Below are 21,505 nucleotides of genomic sequence, written 5' to 3'. Positions count from 1 at the left end.
TAAAAGCGATCGGTTTCATATGACAAAGATAAAAATATTATTTAGAAATTTAGAAAGAATGAAGATCTAAAGATGCAACAATTATTATGGGTTGTTAACATGTCTAGGATTGTGTCTTTGGCTGCTGGACAATGAAAAAAAGTTGAGAACTTGAGAGAAATACGGATTTTAATGGCATATGGTCATAAAATAATCCCCTTAACATTCCTATTGTCGGAACACAGTAAGACATGCCTTATAAAATGACAAAAAAACATCCAGGTTTGAAACAATTATGTTTATGGTTAAATAGTTTCAAAATGTCGACTGCCTCTGCTCAGATTGCAAGGTGGGTGATGTTGCGATGATGTTGCGGTGCACAAAAGGCACTGGCCTTTCTCTCCTATATGAACAGGGTATGACAGAATCAAGCTTTTAGACGTTAATCATCCTACATTATATTTGTTAAACATGACTGGCGTTTAGCCTATATATATATATATATATATATATATATATATATATATATATATATGTAATATATATATGTAATTAGAATGTAATATATATATATGTAATTAGAAGTCTCATTCAAATGTGGCACATTTTCTGGTGCCTCCCTCCTGTCAGCATCGGTCTGGACCTGACTGACTGTAGCCAATATGCATATCACCTACACTTTGACATGTGATTCATCACTCCAGAGAATGCGTTTCCACTGCTCCAGAGTCCAATTATGTTTATGGTTAAATAGTTCCAAAATGTTGACTGCCTCTGTTCGGCTTTACACCACTCCAACCGACGCTTGGCATTGCGCATGGTGATCTTAGGCCTGTGTGCGGCTGCTCGGCCATGGAAACCCATTTCATGAATCTCCCAATCAACAGTTCTTGTGCTGACTTTGATTCCAGAGGCAGTTTGGAACTTGGTAGTGAGTGTTGCAACCGAGGACAGGCGATTTTTAAGCACTATGCTTAAAAAGTGCTCAACGGTCCCGTTCTGTGAGTTTGTTTGGCCTACCACTTTGCGGCTGAGCCATTGTTGCTCCTTGACATTTCCACCTCACAGTAACAGCACGTACAGTTGACTGGGTCAGCTCTAGCAGGGCAACACTTTGACAAACTGACTTGTTGGGAAGGTTGCATTCTATGATGGTGCCACATTGAAAGTCACTGAGCCCCTCAGGACGGACCATTCTATTGACAATATTTGTCTATGGAGATTGCATGGCTGTGTGCTCGATGTTATACACCTGTCAGCCACGGGTGTGTCTGAAATAGCTGAATCCACTAATTTGAAGGGTTGTCCCCATACTTTTGACCATGTAGTGTATTTTACATGATAAGACCACACAGAGAGCCAGAGATAATTACAGACAATCTGAATCAACCAAAAGTTGAAAGTTAACAAAATGCTGGTTGTTTACTGGTAAACAGTAATATGCCCTCCCTTTGTAACCCTATGCAAGTTTAAAATAGAGATAGCTGTACATTTTCTTCAGGACCATCTTTAGGTAATTGCTGGGTAAATAATGAGCTGACAAATGCCAGGCAGAGCCTCCATTGTCCTGGTGCATTTACAGGACCTGGGGCGACTGGAGAGGAGCCACCATGATAGGCCATCAGGCCACCTGGCTCTGGCAGGGTCAGCCATAAGGCATCAGGCATCAGTCTCCTTCTCTCTCAATTTCCCATTCCAACCTCTGCTATCATGGAACATCACATAACAGCCTCACAGCTCACAAAGCCATATCTCAGAATCCAATTCACTCTGCATTTGAACTTTTTTACCTTTTGGATTATAAACATGATTCAGTCCATAGAGAGAGGGATAGGAATAAACTATGAGAATGAGGAGTGTATGGAAAATAGGAAATATGATGGAGATGGTATTGAGGATACAGGGGAAAGATAAGGATGGAGAGTGGGGGAAATTGGGGCAACTGTGAGGTTTGAGATTAGCATGACGAGAGTTTGCGACTATAAGGTTCTATCTGCAAAAATATTATTCTGAGATAATTCTGAACCCCCATTCCGTTTGAATGGTGTCAGCTATTTTTATCTTGATTTCTTTTGAACTTAACAACATGAATTGGGGTATTTAGAATACTATATAGGTAGATTATTTGATAAGAACAATGATATGTCAATAACTACATTTGGAAAAAAATGCAGATAGAACCTAATAGTCCCAAGCTCTCGAGATGCACTAGTTTTTTTTAACCCACTCAAGCTTGTAGTCAAGTCCTCAAGATCTGTGACCTAGAGGGAATTCACACAGATGTCTCTATTGTGACACTTACAGTGGTATCTGCATGTACATCTGAATGAAATGGAGTCCATTTGGGGCAATCATTAGGGAAGACAAGGTTATTTTACCACTATGGTACTTACAGATGATGATATGCACTTTGAGCCACTTTATGTTGCTTTTCTCAGCTTCTCATACCGTACAGAAGAGGCCAATATATCTCTGATCAGCCTTGTGTTCTTTTCTCAGCTTCTCATACCGTACAGAAGAGGCCAATATATCTCTGATCAGCCTTGTGTTCTTTTCTCAGCTTCTCATACCGTACAGAAGAGGCCAATATATCTCTGATCAGCCTTGTGTTCTTTTCTCAGCTTCTCATACCGTACAGAAGAGGCCAATATATCTCTGATCAGCCTTGTGTTCTTCTCTCAGCTTCTCATACCGTACAGAAGAGGCCAATATATCTCTGATCAGCCTTGTGTTCTTTTCTCAGCTTCTCATACCGTACAGAAGAGGCCAATATATCTCTGATCAGCCTTGTGTTCTTTTCTCAGCTTCTCATACCGTACAGAAGAGGCCAATATATCTCTGATCAGCCTTGTGTTCTTTTCTCAGCTTCTCATACCGTACAGAAGAGGCCAATATATCTCTGATCAGCCTTGTGTTCTTCTCTCAGCTTCTCATACCGTACAGAAGAGGCCAATATATCTCTGATCAGCCTTGTGTTCTTCTCTCAGCTTCTCATACCGTACAGAAGAGGCCAATATATCTCTGATCAGCCTTGTGTTCTTCTCTCAGCTTCTCATACCGTACAGAAGAGGCCAATATATCTCTGATCAGCCTTGTGTTCTTTTCTCAGCTTCTCATACCGTACAGAAGAGGCCAATATATCTCTGATCAGCCTTGTGTTCTTTTCTCAGCTTCTCATACCGTACAGAAGAGGCCAATATATCTCTGATCAGCCTTGTGTTCTTTTCTCAGCTTCTCATACCGTACAGAAGAGGCCAATATATCTCTGATCAGCCTTGTGTTCTTTTCTCAGCTAGGCTTTGTACTAAAATAGCTAATAGCAGAAACAAATTGACTCAACAGATTACATCTGCTATAAATACATTTGATTTGATTACATACAGCACCTGAGCACTCTTTTGAAACATGTGATTTGTGAAAGCAATAATACTTCAAAACAGTGTAATCAGTCATATCTATCAAGTGAGAATAAAGTTAAGCTTAGTGATATTTCCCTTGGATAATATAGACTGGACAACTGTATAGCTTATTCATTTGTAATGAACCCAAACAATTATGGTTCTTCATTTGATCAATAAGTGTAACGGTTGTCGTCGGGGATAGAGGACCAAAATGCAGCAGGAATGTGGATGCTCATCTTGTTCATTTATTTTAAATCAAGAGAACACCAAAATAACAAAATGAAGAACTCTCTGCCACGTCCTGACCAAACTACCATAACAAATAACCCTTATACTGGTCAGGACGTGACAATAAGTCAAATAAATTCAACAAAAACATGTACAATATGTTGTCTTTTCAAAGACTCCCTGGAAAACAGTAGATAATCCTGGCTATATATATATATCTATCTTTTTTTTAAACATAAACTTAGGGCTCTATTCGATCCGCATCGCAGAAGTTCGGCTTTACAGCGTGATTGATATTTAAAGGCAATGTTCTCGCTTTAGAGGAGACTGCATTCACGGTGAACTTTGCATATGTCAGCTCAATCAGAAATGACCTTTACATTTCTATTGTGGGATGTGTAACATGTTGGATCAATTAGCTAGAGTCTATTAAACTTAACATAAAGGTCTGGTGTAGTGTGATGTTCAATTAATCCACATTAATTACACAAGTTCACTAGTAGAACTAACTACGCTGCAGAACCTGTCAGATAAAGTCATGCAAATAGGCATTTTTCCCAGTTAATGCAATCATTGTTTATAGGTCATCCATTAAAACGCAATGACTATTTACACCCAGAGCCATTACATTTAGTAGGTCTCCATCTCATTCTCACGCTGGGGCTGTTTCCTGGGGGAAAGTTGTCATATCATGAGTAGAGCGGCCTGGGTACGTGGCTCCGTATTAGCAGTGAGCCTGCATCCTCTCTCTCAGCCTGACCCGTCTTGCCCTCCACTAGGAAAGCGATTATCCCTTTTATTAAAGAAAACTCTCGTCATGTAAAAATCTCTTGAAAACTCAGTGGGACTCTGTGGTGTCCCTCCATCTTTGGAAGTACAGCAATGTAATTACAATGAATAGAAACACTTAAGAGGATAAATCATGGCGGTAAATATCAGGGAAAGCATGCAGCATGACTCCCGACACTCCTACTAACCACACAAATGGAATGCAGGGGGAAATTAGAATTCAGGGAAAATAAATTCGTCAGTTGAGATTTGCCAGAATTTTCTGCTGCAGGAAAGTTTTTGATTTACTTTAGGATTTGTCAAAGTCATGTATTGCATTGTATTCAACTTTCATCATCAGACTGAATGTGTTTTTTGCTTATTTTCTGAAAGAGGTGATTGGTGTCAACTGATGGGCACACATGCACTTACAGTGCATTCAGAAAGTATTCAGACCCGTTCCAAAGTTTGTTACGTTACAGCCTAATTCTAAAATTGATTAAACAAAACATTTTCCTCATCAATCTGCACACAATACCCTATAATGATAAAGCAAAAACAGGTTTTTCAATTTTTTTTCAAATATATTAAAAATAAAAAACATAAATACCTTATTTACATAAGTGTTCAGCCCTTTGCTATGAGATTGGGCTCAGGTACATCCTGTTTCCATTGATCATCCTTAAGGTGTTTCTACAACTTGATTGGAGTCCACCTGTGGTAAATCCAATTGATTGGAAATTATTTTGAAAGGCACACACCTGTCTATATAAGGTCACACAGTTGACAGTGCATGTCAGAGCAAAAACTAAGCCATGAGTTAAGTAAAGGTTAAATAAAATTTTTAAAATGAGGTCGAAGGAATTGTCCGTAGAGCTCCGAGACAGGATTGTGTCAAGAAACAGATCTGGGGAAGGGTTACAAAAAATGTCTGCAGCATTGAAGGTCCCCAAGAACACAGTGGCCTCCATCATTCTTAAATGGAAGAAGTTTGGAACCACCAAGACTCTTCCTAGATCTGGCCGCCTGGCCAAACTGAGCAATTGAGGCAGAAGGGCCTCGGTCAGGGAGGTGACCAAGAACCCGATGGTCACTCTGACAGAGTTACAGAGTTCCTCTGTGGAGATGGAAGAAACTTCCAGGAGGACAACCATCTCAGCAGCACTCCACCAATCAGGCCATTATGGCAGAGTGGCCAGATGGAAGCCACTCCTCAGTAAAAGGCACATGACAGCCCGCTTGGAGTTTGCCAAACGGCACCTAAAGGAGTCAGACCATGAGAAACAAGATTCTCTGGTCTGATGAAACCTAGATTGAGCTCTTTGGCCTGAATGCCAAGTGTCACGTATGGAGGAAACCTGGCGCCATCTCTACGGTGAAGCATGGTGGTGGCAGCATCAGGCTGTGCGAATGTTTATCAGCGGCAGGGACTGGGAGACTAGTCAGGATTGAGCGAAAATGAACGGAGCAAAGTACAGAGAGATCCTTGACAAAAACCTGCTCCAGAGTGCACAGGACTTCAGACTGGGGTGATGGTTAACCTTTCAACAGGACAATGATCCTAAGCACACAGCCAAGACAATGCAGGAGTGGCTTCGGGACAAGTCTCTGAATGTGCTTGAGTGGCCCAGCCAGAGTCCGGACTTGAACCAGATCGAAGATCTATGGAGAGACCTGAAAATAGCTGTGCAGGGACGTTCCCCATCCAACCTCACAGAGCTTGAGAGGATCTGCAGAGAGGAATGGGAGAAACTCCCCAAAAACAGGTGTGCCAAGCTTGTAGCGTCATACCCAAGAAGGCTCAAGGCTGTAATTGCTGCCAAAGGTGCTTAAACAAAGTACTGAGTAAAACTAATTTGCTAAACATTTGCTTTGTCATTATGGGGTATTGCCCATTGTGTGTAGATTAATGAAAAAAAATGATGTAATCCATTTTAGAATAAGGCTGTAACATAACAAAAAGTGAAGGGGTCTGAATACTTTCTGAAGGCACTGTTAGTGTGTTGTGTGCCCATCAGTTGACATCAATGATTTTTCCCATTTCCGAACTGATTTCACAATAACATACCAGACACATTCTTAGCTTTGTGTGCTAGCTTTGTTTGAATTGAACCTAATATACCCATGGCAATTGACACCTTTTCTCTATTTCATCTCCATACATTGTGGGTATCCAAATAAGGTTTATATTGTCTAGTCTGCTCTTCCTTATCAGAGTCTAATGGCTGCCGGCATGGCTCTGTGTATACAGTCGTCTGTGTGCTGAGTCTAGCTAGCCGAGCTGGCACAGGTTGGCTTAAATGAAAGCTTAAATGAAAGCGAGCATATGGAGGTTTGAATGAGAGTGGCTGCACAGCACCCTTACAGGAGAGGAACAGAGGCATATGAGAGGCATATATTCTACCAGCATCCATTATAACACAGCTTGGGCTGAGTTACCTTGCTGTTACAGTTGTGCCTCTCCCAAAAATATGTATGCATGGATGCTGTATGATGTTCAATTGAATCTAGTCAGGGAGTTTAAATGGGAGCCAAACAGTAGAAAAACACACAGATATTAGCTAGCTGATTGAGTCTAGGCCTAGAGCAGTGTTCTGTCTCTCTTTGTCTGCTCTGTTTTCTCAGTGGTTCACAACGCAGTGACAGTCTCTAATCAACTAAATAAACAGGACCCTCTTGAAATGATAGAAAGGAAGGCATCTGATCAGTGCAAACGCTTTGCTCTGCCATGATGAGGACGCACGTCTGCAATTAAAACAGGCAGATGGCATGAGAGAGGAGGGTTTGACTTGGCCCAAATCTCTGTAATCACATGGAAGCACATTCTGTTGAAAGGCAGCGGTGTCTCTTCAGAAAGTCTCCAAAGGCCAAGGGCTCTCTGCGGTTGCCAAGAAGGCTATCAGACACATACGCTTTATCAGTCAAGCTCATTACAAGCCAGATTTAGTGTGAGGGACGCTAGTTGTCACATCGCGTCAATTAACAGCTGGCATGTAGAGATGTAAGAGGAGGCATTGTTTTGGTTTCATGCTCTGTGTGAGGACTCACATAAAATTAATGCTGTGTTGCCTACATACTCTACAAAAGCTCCAGACTGTATGCCAAATGTATTGTGTATTAGAAACAGAGACCAGCTATTTCCACACAAGTGGTAAAAGCAGTAAGACATTATTTATGAAAAGCTAACCAGATATCCATCTTTCTAGATAGTAAGGTTAAGCTAGTTTGGTGGTACTGGCTTTATGATGGTACAGTATAAATGGTACAGTAGGTAGCAAGTATTCATTTAGGCTTCCTCACTGTGACCCTTCAGAGTGATTCCCATCTATTTCAATTCCCCTACTCTTATTGTGTTTGGCCACTTTAATTATGCAGATATCTTAGCCTGGGAGTTGGGGATGTACAGATGTAGGATCTTAATTTGTGCCAGTTTGCTATAGCAGGAAAACAATCCTACAGCAACAGGAAATGTGGAAATCACAAACTTCGGTAGCCTTTTTAAACCTCAAGTTTAACATTTCCTTCATTATATAAAAGTTCTCCTGCAACAGGGTGATCAAATTACGATCCCACATCTGTACATAATCCAAACATCTGCTCGGAGAAGCCCAACGTGGTCTTTGCACTGCGGATAAATATGAACTTTACAGGCATGGTGCTTCTTGCTTCTTGAGCTATATACACCATCCTGACAGATATCCAGGCAAACAGAGATGACACCTGCCATCTTGTAGTCTTGCCAAATTAAATTTTCCGAAAAGGATGAATGAATATACTCTGGAAACAGTGTAAAACCTTTCTCACTTCTCCTGGTCTATTCTCAGAGAGGAAAACACACATTACATGTGGCCCAATATTCTGATAAGAAGAATAGACAGCTTTTGTCTGAGACTAATAGTAACACTTTGTGTTGTGTTCTCTCTTTGCAGAAGAGTGGACATGTTGACGGGGTGGCCGATCCATGTAAGTAGCCTTACTGTAATCAATCAAACTGCACCACTTAAATACAGTATGTTATGCAATGACAAAAACCTTTCATGTTGGCATGGGTTATGTGAACAGCATTGATGGTACATACTACAGAAGCCCTCTTTGGTGAAAGTACTCAGAAAAACCTGTCTCTTTTCAAGGTTATACACACAGTATCAAACCTGCTTATACGCTGTTGGTACACTGTGTAGTAACTTCCTCATGTTCTGTTGTGTTCAAGATGGTATTTTAAAAGAATATGATGTCTTCCTGTTTTGTGAGCTATCATTATTGCCGTTGCCTGTTTTTGGTTTGTGTGCGTGCGTATGTTTGTGAGTGTGCGTGCACGCGTGCACGTGTACCGGTATTCTATTCTTATGAGATTCAATGTGTTGCATCAATTGATGGCGAGGCACTACTGTACACTACTGTAATCACATCTGTGCTGAGACGTGTTAGGTGCTACAGGCCTCTGCGTCTGCGGTGATGTTGTGGAAGTTCTATTACTGACTGGGATATTCCAGGAAGATGCAGTGCCAGGTCTCAGTAATGTCATGCTCTTAATATTTTCAATTTAAGGATCTCTATTCCACACTGCTTTATGTAGTGCAGCCAATCTCACTGTGCATTGGAATGTAATATTCAAACTGTGGTTTCCCATACAGTATTTGTTGTTGATTTATTGGTTGTTGCCCTCACAGCTCCTCTTTTGTGCATTGGAGCATGCAGGCTGGGTTCTTGACCTTAGAGTGTTAGAGCAAAGGGCAATTGGCCGGAGGTAAGGAGACAACACATCCTGAGTAACAACATTCTTCCTTGCCATTTAAGAACAAAGCAAGTGTGTTAGAATGTGTTGGAATTATTCACATGGTGTGGTGATCCATCCGTCTCCTGGGACTAATTATTCACTGTCTGTTTGTATGCTAAACTTCCCAAAAACAAGCAAGTGCTCTTTCTTGTCCTTATTCCTCATTCTCCTTGGAAGGGAATGACTGCAGATATCTCTCTCCTTCTCTCTCTCTCTCTCTGTCCTTCTCCCACTCGCTCTCTCTTGCTCTCTCTCTCTCCCCTTCTCTCTCTCTCTCTCTGCATCTGTCTCTCTGTGTCTGTCTGTCTTACCCTTTGGCTAACTGCTGCCTCGGTCTCTCCTCCCTCTTCTCGTTCTCACTCTGCATTGTTTTTATTGTCGTGTCTGTGATCCTCACTTGGAGACGACGACATTAATCAAATTGCCCTAGTTTTTCTTGAGAGACGCCAACGTTACCTGTGAAAATTGCAGCGGTGCAAACATGGCACGGCGGTCTTGAGCCAGCTCAGACAGAAGTCATAAATAAATTACATTTTACCGGCTAGCAGCACACAACAAGCAGATCAGTTTGTAAAAAGAACAGAATGTTTAGGTAATATGCGGAATTGAATATTGTCAATTTAGCTTATGAATAAGTGGTGATTAATTTAGCCTTGAGTGTCTAATTTATTAATTAAACAATGGGAAGTCAAACCAAGTTAAGCAGCCCTGTGGTTCATTTAGACAGTAATTGGGTGGGAATTAGGTAGGGCAATGCAGACCGAGTGACTAACAAACTGGAAAAGACTGGAGAGGTAGGGGCAGGAGAGGAGAGGAGAGGAGAGGAGAGGAGAGGAGAGGAGAGGAGAGGAGAGGAGAGGAGAGGAGAGGAGAGGAGAGGAGAGGAGAGGAGAGGAGAGGAGAGGAAGGGAGAGGGGAGTGGAGTGGAGAGGAGGGGAAGGGAGAGGAGAGGGGAGGAGAGGAAGAGAACAGGCGAAGAGGCTGTCCTCACAGATACCAAGGTGGGAGAGCTTCATCATTAAACCACAGATCCAGATAACCCATCACCATTTAAATTCCACAGATCTTATTTCTTCAAAGTCTTTACACATAAAAATAATTTGAAAGGAATGTGAAGAGTGTTATTGCTCCAAAATGTCTTGTTTCGTCTCTTAATTTGCAGCTCCAGTTTTTCTACCCAGTGTAGGAGTTCTCAGTGAGCATTGGAAATACATCAGGGGCCGGGCGCGCCATTGCATGCAAATAACATACGTTTTCTCTGTGGCCTTCAATTAAACTCTGAGATTTAAGAGCGCTCCAGACATACGGACACTCAGGTTCTACCTCAAAGAGTCATCTCTAATAATTAAAACTGTCGCTAAGGATCATTTCACTACTGACAGTTTTAAGTCACTAACAGATAGCCATGTCATAAATCTCGAAGAAATATGATTTCATTATGTCGAAGAACAATAAAGATTACTTAGCGTGGAGTTCATAAAATACAGGGTAGAAATCACTCAGCCATCAGAAACTTAATCAAAATTGTTAAATATAATAGCCTTTTGTAAAATGCCTCCACCTTATAGACTTGGTAATACAATTATAAGTCCTCCAAATGGCTGCAGAAGTACTGCTGCTACACCGAGTTGTGATTTGCCCCATAAATTTCCTGATTTCTGAGTCCCTCCTCAGTCCATTCTGATCAAGCCCAGGAATTACGACCAAACCCCAGCATCCCTATAATCAAATCAAGGAGTAGGTACAGTACCTCTTCCGTACTTTGATTTGAATTGTGCCAAAAGCGTAAGCTCTGTACTTAGCGTGCCCTGAGATCCAGTTGAAGGGCTTAAGGAGGGCATATCATACTCTCTGGGGATTTGGAGAGCCTTGCAGTGTCACACTGAAGAACACTTTACTCTGACTGGGGAGAACTGGGAAGAACGTTGCAGTGTTACTTTGAGCTGGTGATATTAACACCAAACATGCTAAGATTGCAGTGAGGAAAGGGGGAAAACAACACAAAGAGAGAGATGTTCTTTTAACCCATAAGAGTCTAAGCTCTGTCTAAGCCGGGGGGGGGGGGGGGGGTCATACCAAGGATCCTTTTGCTATTTGACCCCTTGAAGTAAAAAAAGATCAGGAAACATATATATATATATATATATATATATATATATATATTTTACATGTATTTAACCCCATGTTTTTGCCACTAAACAGTCTCCATGTGAGGCCTGTGGGCATCCGGGAGCCTAAACAACAAAACAACCAACATAGAGGCATCATAATAATTTGTAGGCCAAAGCGTTGGGACGCTTCAGGTGATTTTGTGAGAAGACCTATTTTCGGGATGTCTCATGGTCTGACAAACACCGCTCTAGCAATGTCACCTTTCACAGCACCGCTCTAGCTCTGTCACCTTTCACAGCACCGCTCTAGCTCTGTCACCTTTCACAGTACCGCTCTAGCTCTGTCACCTTTCACAGCACCTCTCTAGCTCTGTCACCTTTCACAGCACCACTCTAGCTCTGTCACCTTTCACAGTACCGCTCTAGCTCTGTCACCTTTCACAGCACCGCTCTAGCTCTGTCACCTTTCACAGTACCGCTCTAGCTCTGTCACCTTTCACAGCACCTCTCTAGCTCTGTCACCTTTCACAGTACCGCTCTAGCTCTGTCACCTTTCACAGCACTGCTCTAGCTCTGTCACCTTTCACAGTACCGCTCTAGCTCTGTCACCTTTCACAGCACTGCTCTAGCTCTGTCACCTTTCACAGTACCGCTCTAGCTCTGTCACCTTTCACAGCACTGCTCTAGCTCTGTCACCTTTCACAGTACCGCTCTAGCTCTGTCACCTTTCACAGCACCGCTCTAGCTCTGTCACCTTTCACAGCACCACTCTAGCTCTATCACCTTTCACAGCACCTCTCTAGCTCTGTCACCTTTCACAGCACCGCTCTAGCTCTGTCACCTTTCACAGTACCGCTCTAGCAATGTCACCTTTCACAGCACCGCTCTAGCTCTGTCACCTTTCACAGCACCGCTCTAGCTCTGTCACCTTTCACAGCACCACTCTAGCTCTGTCACCTTTCACAGCACCTCTCTAGCTCTGTCACCTTTCACAGCACCGCTCTAGCTCTGTCACCTTTCACAGCACCGCTCTAGCTCTGTCACCTTTCACAGCACCGCTCTAGCTCTGTCACCTTTCACAGCACCGCTCTAGCTCTGTCACCTTTCACAGCACCTCTCTAGCTCTGTCACCTTTCACAGCACCGCTCTAGCTCTGTCACCTTTCACAGCACCTCTCTAGCTCTGTCACCTTTCACAGCACCGCTCTAGCTCTGTCACCTTTCACAGCACCGCTCTAGCTCTGTCACCTTTCACAGCACCTCTCTAGCTCTGTCACCTTTCACAGTACCGCTCTAGCTCTGTCACCTTTCACAGCACCGCTCTAGCTCTGTCACCTTTCACAGCACCGCTCTAGCTCTGTCACCTTTCACAGCACCGCTCTAGCTCTGTCACCTTTCACAGCACCGCTCTAGCTCTGTCACCTTTCACAGTACCGCTCTAGCTCTGTCACCTTTCACAGTACCGCTCTAGCTCTGTCACCTTTCACAGCACCGCTCTAGCTCTGTCACCTTTCACAGCACCGCTCTAGCTCTGTCACCTTTCACAGCACCGCTCTAGCTCTGTCACCTTTCACAGCACCGCTCTAGCTCTGTCACCTTTCACAGCACCTCTCTAGCTCTGTCACCTTTCACAGTACCGCTCTAGCTCTGTCACCTTTCACAGCACCGCTCTAGCTCTGTCACCTTTCACAGCACCGCTCTAGCTCTGTCACCTTTCACAGCACAGCACCGCTCTAGCTCTGTCACCTTTCACAGCACCGCTCTAGCTCTGTCACCTTTCACAGTACCGCTCTAGCTCTGTCACCTTTCACCTCAGATGCGGAAGTGTGACATTGGCAGATGTGGTGGATTGATGGCATAACAAAAAAAATTCTAGTTTAAACTGACGGATTTGGGTCCCAGCACATTCAGGTGTGGAAGGGAATGAAATTGTAGGCCAGTTAGCTAAAAGAGCTTTGAAACAAGATATCATTTATATTAATGTTCCACTGCGTAGAGGTGAGGCCAAATGTAAGATTAGAGCTGTCACGACTTCCGCCGAAGTCGGCTCCTGTCCTTGTTCGGGCGGCGTTCGGCGATCGACGTCACCGGCTTTCTAGCCATCGCCGCTCCATTTTTCATATTTCCATTTGTTTTGTCTTGTTCCATTACACACCTGGTTTTCATTCCCTAATCACACTGCATGTATTTAGTCCTCTGTTCCCTTCCATATCTTTGTGTGAAATTGTATTTATGTTATGTGGGTATTGTTGCACGCTATACTTTTGTCTATGTTCCGTGTTTGGGCACATTTATGTACTTTTGTGCTTTTGTTGGACCGGAATAAAAAGTGTGCCTGCTCACTACACTCTGCTCTCCTGCACCTGACTTCACCTCCAGTACACACCCTTAACAAGAGCCATTTTGATTATGTGTGGCAGAAGAGATGGGACTCTGAGCGCAAGGGCCGGCATTTATATGCCCTCCAAAGAAAGGTCGGCTGACCAAGATTCAAAGGTCAGATTAGGAAGGAAGAGGTGGTGTTTGCTTGATTGTGCTTGGGACATTGTATATTGGACTCGTCATTACATCTGGTTGGCAAGCATGTGAATGGTTTGTGTCTGGAGTGTATGATTGATGAAACGGTGGAGCATGTGTTGTTATATTGTTGTAACTGTGTTGAAGAAAGGGTAAGATTGAAGTGTAGGGTCATTGAGGTTGGATGGGGTTGGGGGTTTGTAAGGGATTTTGGAGATGGCGAAGGGTCTATTAGAAGTTAGTAGGGCCCTTTTTATTTTAGGTAGGAGGATTTAGAAATGTTGTAAACTGTGATTGACAACACTCTCCAGCACAGTAGGTGGCGGCATACACCTTTAACGTTGGTTTGCGGACCGCCATCACATCATGGAACAACTTTCTATTATGCTAATTTGATTTCTGCAGGGGTACGGACATTGACTCTAGGCGGCTTTAAGGGGGGTAAAAAACTACTCTGCAATTTGGCTTTTATCTTTAAGCAGCTTGTGTTGACAGTGAATTTCAATGCTATTCTACTTAACAAGGCTTAAAGGAGCTAACACTGACATTATTTACATACCTCAAAAGAAGATAAGATGACAATATCTCATTCAACAGGTTTATAGGTTTGCTAGATATTTCATTATACCTTTTGAAATCATAAAAAGACCAGCATCATCATGCGATCTCCATGTTGACTGGTTAATTATCTCTCTATATTGTTAATGTGATGATAGAAATATATAGGTAATTGTATTAATATGGTCAATATAAACATAATAGCCTGTGTGACTTGAGACATCTGTAAGGTTTTCATAGACGACACTGGGCGAGTATGCTTTAAATGCCAGGATGTCATACTTATTTCAACTTTTCATTTAGTAGAATTCGCTGCACACTATTGAGAAAGAGAAACGTATTTCCACTTTGTGTTTGATCAGCTAATAAATATAGTAGATAAGAGGATGGGCTGGAGCAAAAGGAACAAATGGCGGGAAACAACGCAATTAGATGACGCATTCTCAGTATGGGTGAGCCTAGTAAATTGATTTGCTGCTTACTGCATGCATTTATACTAAACAGTACATAATAAATTGTATGTAGTATGATTAGTACACAGTATGTCATTTTAGTAAGTAGTAGGCAAGACAGATTTCAGACACAGCCAGGTTATGATTAGAAATGCATTGACTAACACTGCCTCGTCTCCTGGGTGACATGAACACAGGGTTTTCAGTCTGAACGGTGGCATTACCCCGCAGAGACACTTTTTTTTACCTTTATCTTGAACTGTATTGCCTGGCATCGACGCACACCCTACTTTATGAGGTGGGAAAATAAACGATTGCCTTGAATTCCTATGATGTGCTCCTATTCTCCCTGCTTCTCTGCCTGACGGAGTTCTGACAATAAGTTATTGAGATGGGATCTCATTCGGGCAGCAAGGTCCTCAAAAGCACTTTGTCACTCTGCAAAGGACAAAGTATATTTGCATACCTCAGGGGAAGTGGAAATATTAATAAGATGCTGTCAAGTTGGGTTATATGACTCAGTAAACACATTCTCTGCACAATGCCTGCATATTCTTTTGGTATCAGAGACACAATGCTATTGAAACAGTGAAAAGGAATTTTTCTTTGCTGAATGTGTTCATTCACGTTTTGACTGAGACTGATGCTGCTTTTGATCTTATTTACAAGTTGTGTTTCCTCGGGAATATATCTCAAAATGTCCTTCTGAGAAAGTTGTTGCATAGTTTAGCTAGAGAGATTGCTGCATCTATTTAAGTCAAACTCTAAACTCCATATGTAACAAATATGGAAATGGCAGACCTTCAAGTACAGATGGAATCTTTGCCACCAGCTGTAGATTGCAGCTCTAAAGGTGTGACAAAGACTTTGCGAATGTTACATTTTGCAAAGTGTGTGCAGGATTTTCTTTTCTTTAAATGTATTACACTTCGCAAAGACAAAGGGAGTGACTTTGCCTAGCACTCACACTCCACATGGAGTAGGTCATTTTGTTCGTAAGGGACAGACAGACCAGCCTCAGGCTGATCGCTGAAGGCTTAGTGAGTGAGCATCACAAACTCAAACCACTGAATCGTGCTCATGTGAGGTGAAAAGGAGTTAATAATATGGTATTTGTATTTCTTACATAATTTTTCTAAATATGGCAAGCAATTACCAGTGTCCTAATTTTGGCAGTCTGGGAGGACACGGGCCTGCCAGAATTCACTCTTTGAAGGTGTGCTTTTAAAATTCAATACACAATTTGTGCTTCTCTGAAGCTCTTTAGCTATATCCTATCCATTTGTGTTCAAGACAAGCCGTAGCATAAAAGCACCCTGGTGCATTTGACAGACGGTCTGACAAACTATGCCTATATTCTACTGAGATTCATCCTAAAATAACAACATAACATAACATAAAATAACACCATTGTTGTGTTGGATCCTTGCTATGGTACTTAATTTGTCTAGTCGAGAGCTTGGGACTATAAGGTTCTATCTGCAAAAAAGATGATTCTGAGATAATTGTCTTTAACGTTCAGAACCCCCATTAGTTTGAATAGTGTCAGCAATTTTATATTGTATTCCTTTGAATTTAACAGGAATTGGGTTATTTAGAGTACTATATAGGTAGAGAACATTGAACAGAATAAGCCTATGACAATAACATCATTTTTACAACAATGTAGATAGAACCTTATAGTCCCAAGCTCTGTAGTGTCCATACATTTACTGTTTGCAGAGTCTTTGGCCGATAAGAATCCTGGTATGGAAGAAAGATGTAGGATCTGAATTTGATCACCCTGTTGCAGGTGTACTTTCCTGCAATGGAAAACTTGTAACGTGTATTTCAGGTTTTAAAAGGCTTCTGAAGTTTGTAATTTCCATTTGGAAATGTCAGACTTAATTACGAAAGAAATGATCAACTCCTACAAAAATGTCCATTAATCATAACCCACATAATAATTCACATTTCCTGTTGCTGCAGGATTACTTTCCTGCTGTATAAAACTGGCTCAAATTAAGATCCTACACCTGTAATAACAAGCTATAGCACCTATACCAGTTTGTGGGTGGCTCCTCTTGAGAATATATGCGAGTGTCTTTGGAATTAAAACACTGAATTATTTATAACTCGACAAAGAAGCTGGCTTAGGTAGGTAGCAGGGAGAGAGAACACCCGCAGCACTAGCAGCAACAATAACTAATGAAGAAGATTGTTTTGCTGATTATGTCCCAAATAGCATCCTATTCCCTATATAATGCACTACTTTTGACCAAGGACCATATGGCTCTGATCAAAAGTAGTGCCCTATATAGGGAATAGGTGTCACAGTTGTCGTAGGAAGGAGTGGACCAAAGTGCAGCATGATTATCGTTCCACATTTTTATTGAACTGTGAAACTATGTAATACATGCAAATTAACTGAATAACAAAACAACAGACTGTGACGCAGAGGTGAAACATACACTTACTCAAAATAATCTCCCACAAACCCACGTGGGAAAAACACCTACTTATGTATGATCTCCAATTAGAGACAACGATGACCAGCTGCCTCTAATTGGAGATCATCCCAAACAAAACCCAACATAGAAATACAAAACTAGAACATAACAACATAGAAAAACTAAACTAGAAAACCCCCCTGTCACGCCCTGACCTACTCTACCATAGAAAAGAACAGCTTTCTATGGTCAGGATGTGACAATAGGGTGCCATTTGGGACACACACCCTGTTTGTTTTGAAAGCCTGTATGGGGCTAACAGAGAGCATACAGTACAGAGATGATGAATTATGTGTTCTAGAACAGAACTATTGAAGCATGCTGAGTGAATGTAAGGACGTTCTCAGGTTCTCCCTTCATCAGTAGATGGTTTACCAGGAATCTGTCTACTTATTTCCGTCTACCTACAGTACAACACAGCAGCATTCAACAGAGTAGTACTGCTCTGCGTGTGGCCCATCAGTGCTTGTAACTCCGCAGTGTTTACTATAATAATAATGATACTAACTATAGTTTAGCCAGGTTCTCATGTTATATATTCCCATTATTACACAGGTCCACAGGGTTGGGGAGTAACGGATTACATGTAATGAAAAGACTAACTGTAATCTGTTACGTTCCCAGCAAAAACATTGTAATCAGATACTTTTGAAAAACTAGATGATTACTTCTAGGATTACTTTTAAATTCAGAAAGGATGTTTGCGAGAATTTATTTTGACAACTTTATGTTTTCTCAATGACATTCAAATCAGCAGTGAAAAAAAGTGTGTATTTAAGTTTGTTCCGCCTGAGCAAGTCTGACCAGGGAGAGGCTATAGCGGACACGCCTGCTGCCCAAAATGATGACCTATGTCACGCAGCTGAGAGCCGAGTAGAGACAAATGGATTAGATTCAGTCAGTCCTGATGAACCCTTCCCAGATAGCTAGATTATGCTGACTAGCTGGCAACAAAACAGCAGCATGGCGGTAGTTAAAATTTGTAATTGAAAGTTATGTTTATTCCGATGGACGAGGGACCCTAGTCACAAAATCAAGTTTCAAGTTTTATTAGTCATATGTACGAGATACATATGTTATACATCATCCAATGAAATGCTTACTTGCAGGTTCCTTCTCAAAAATGCAACAATATGACAATAATAAAAGATAAGAATATGAACATAAAGTAAATGACAGAAGAATAGAATAAACATGTTAACATTTATTATAATACAGGAAGACACAATTTATAGTCCAATATTTACACTTGTATTGGGGATGGGGGGGAAGTGTATAACTTGAAGTATAATAAGAATCTGGTATCAGCAGCTGTGATGTGTGTGTAGCATGAATCTATATTTGTGCATATGTGTGTGGGGGTGTGTGCATGAGTGAGTGCATGTGTGCTAAGGTGAGGAGAATCAGAGCAGGTTGTCAGTCCAGTTCAAGTACTATATTCAGCAGTCTGGTTGCTTGTAGCTACAAACCGTCTCTGAGCCTGTTAGTATCAGACCTCACGCTGCGATACCGTCTGCCCGATGGTAAGGGAGAGTACAGCTTGTGGCTGGTGTGTGTGGGGTCCTTGATGGTGTGGGGTCCTTGATGGTGGGCCTTGCGGTTGTGGACGGAGCAATTCCCGTACCAGGCCGTGATGCAACCGGTCAGGACGTTTGTATTTGTATTTATTATGGATCCCCATTAGCTGCCACCAAAGCAGCAACTACTCTTGCTGGGGTCAAGCAAAAAACATTACAATACATTCACAGATTTCACAACACACTGTGCCCTCAGGCCCCTACTCCACCACTACCACAAATCTACAGTACTAAATCCATGTGTATGTATAGTGTGCATGTTATTGTATCGTGTGTGTGTGTGTGTTTTTTTAATCTGTTTTTTTAAATCAAAATGTGCTGCTTGCGTCAGTTACTTGATGTGGAATAGAGTTCCATGTAGTCATGGCTCTCTGTAGTACTGTGTGCCTCCCATAGTCTGTTCTGGACTTGGGGACTGTGAAGAGACCTCGTGGCATATGCATGGGTGTCCAAGCTGTGTGCCAGTAGTTTAGACAGACAGCTCGGTGCATTCAACATGTCAATACCTCTCATAAATAAAAGTAGTGATGAAGTCAATCTCTCCTCCACTTTCAGCCAGGAGAGATTGACATGTTGAATGCACATGTTGAATGTCTGTCTAAACTACTGGAGAGATTGACATGCACATTATTAATATTAGCTCTCTGTGTACATCCAAGGGCCAGTCGTGCTGCCCTGTTCTGAGCCAATTGCAATTTTACTGAATCCTTTTTTGTGGCACCTGACCACACGACTGAACAGTAGTCAAGGTGTGACAAAACTAGGGTATGTAGGACCTGCCTTGTTGATTGTGTTGTTAAGGCAGAGCATCGCTTTATTATAGACAGACTTCTCCCCATCTTAGCTACTACTGCATCAATATGTTTTGACCATGACAGTTTACAATCTAGGGTTACTCCAAGCAGTTTAGTAATCTCGATGCTGCCGACATTTCTTCAGCACATGCAGCCTACAATGTTACAAGTATAGGCTAGCAAATGTCATTTTAATTGTGAAATATTATAGGGCCTATTTGTGTAATTAGTAGGCTAACGCATTGTTGCTTACTTCCTTCCTCTCGTTCAACAGTTTAATTAAATACGTTTCGTTGACCTCATCTTCATCTTTCTAATGACATCCTTGAATAATTTAGAATTAGATGCAGACGGCTTTCACTTTTTTCAAACTACCTGAGTTCTATTGGCTGCTGTATTTAACATTCAGCAAAAAGAGCTTCCATCCCTCGTCGAATAGTCTATTGGTATAAGAAATGCAAAAAAATAAAATAATGTCCAGCTAGCTACTCTAGTCTATCTTTTCCTGCATGGAACTCCAAGAGCTAAGTAGCATTTTTTAAGGAGAGACACCAGCGTAGCACACGTGCTTGAGGCTATAAGAGACAGAGGCTATAGGTTAGAAGCTTATTATGCATAACTCATCATTAACTAGCAAAATATACAGATTAAACTGCATTGAATTTATTACCTGAAGAGGTAGGCTAGGACATCTATATATAGGGCTATATATTAACCTAGAACAGGATTATTTATTTTGGATGCAATTTGAATGGAGTTGATGGAGAGAGAAAGCCTGCGAGAGAGTGCTCGTGCGTGCACTGATTTTAAAGCAACGCTATTCGAGTGATAGGCTGTTTTAAAACTCTGAAGTTATAATCATTTTTTACTAAAATCTTTACAATTAAAAAATAAGGTGACCCCTGAAAGCCAGAAGGAGATGGGTAAATTAGACATCCATTCGCTCTTTATATTACTGTAGCATAGACTATGCTGCAGCAAATGAAGGCCTACCTGTCACAAGGAAAAAAGTTACCATGATGAGATGATAGGTCTACTGTATACGCATTGTGAACTGTGCTCCATACTGAGATGGGCTGTCTGTCCCCACCCTGAGCTTGATGATTCATCATGCAGAGGCTGTAGAGAAGCCAGATTTAGACATTGAATATAATTTAACAGTTCCATTTCACGCCGTATCCTTCATGTAAATAATTTATTATAATTTACCGGTTTCTCACAGTTATTTATCCCTGGAAAAGGGAGTGGTTTTGGGGGGTAAATACCAGTAAATCTCGGTAATCGGTTTCAACCCTGGGACCCTAGGACTGAGGACACACCCCTGGGGGGCACCAGTGTTAAGAGAGTGTGGAGGAGGTGTTGATGCCAATTCTGAACAGAGTTCTCACATAGGGGTTCCTCTTGTACAGATGTGAATAGCAATGGAAATGGAATCTTCCATAGACTTTTTGGAGCAGAAGGCAAATTGGAGTGGGTCCAGTGTGCCTGGCATGATGGCCTTGATGTGGGCCATGACCAGCTTCTCGAAGCACTTCATGATGACTGAGGTGAGCGCGACAGGGTGATAATCATTTGGGCATGTCATCTTGTTTTTCTTGGGCACTGGGATGATGGTGCCTGTAGGATTTAGTGTCACCTCTGTCAGAAGCCGATTGGACTACTTTTGTCCTATTGGATCCAATAGGTTTTTGGTCAGTGTTGTAGGATTTTGTCACCCCAATCAGAATCCTATTAGAACCTTTTTTCTTAATTGAACCCATGAAATTAGTTTGTTGTCATTACTTCCACTACAATACAACAACATTAATTACAACATTTTCTTTGATCGGAAACAACAGTTCTATATTCATTTTGG

At 41.8% G+C, this 21,505-nt stretch overlaps 1 protein-coding gene across 1 annotated transcript in view; it reads left to right on the top strand.

Annotated features, from left to right (window-relative positions):
• LOC115154018 (follistatin-related protein 4) overlaps positions 1–21,505 on the top strand; it is a 260,009-nt gene that overhangs the window by 19,989 nt on the left and 218,515 nt on the right. Inside the window, exon 3 of the mRNA XM_029699782.1 lies at positions 8,306–8,339. Within this exon, the coding sequence (XP_029555642.1) occupies positions 8,306–8,339 (34 nt within the window). The remainder of the gene's footprint in view (positions 1–8,305; positions 8,340–21,505) is intronic.

This window comes from Salmo trutta, chromosome 19, assembly GCF_901001165.1.
Source record: "Salmo trutta chromosome 19, fSalTru1.1, whole genome shotgun sequence".
Taxonomy (NCBI): Eukaryota; Metazoa; Chordata; class Actinopteri; order Salmoniformes; family Salmonidae; genus Salmo; species Salmo trutta.
Note: the sequence above shows the minus strand (reverse complement) of the source record. Positions and strands in the feature narration are given on the sequence as shown.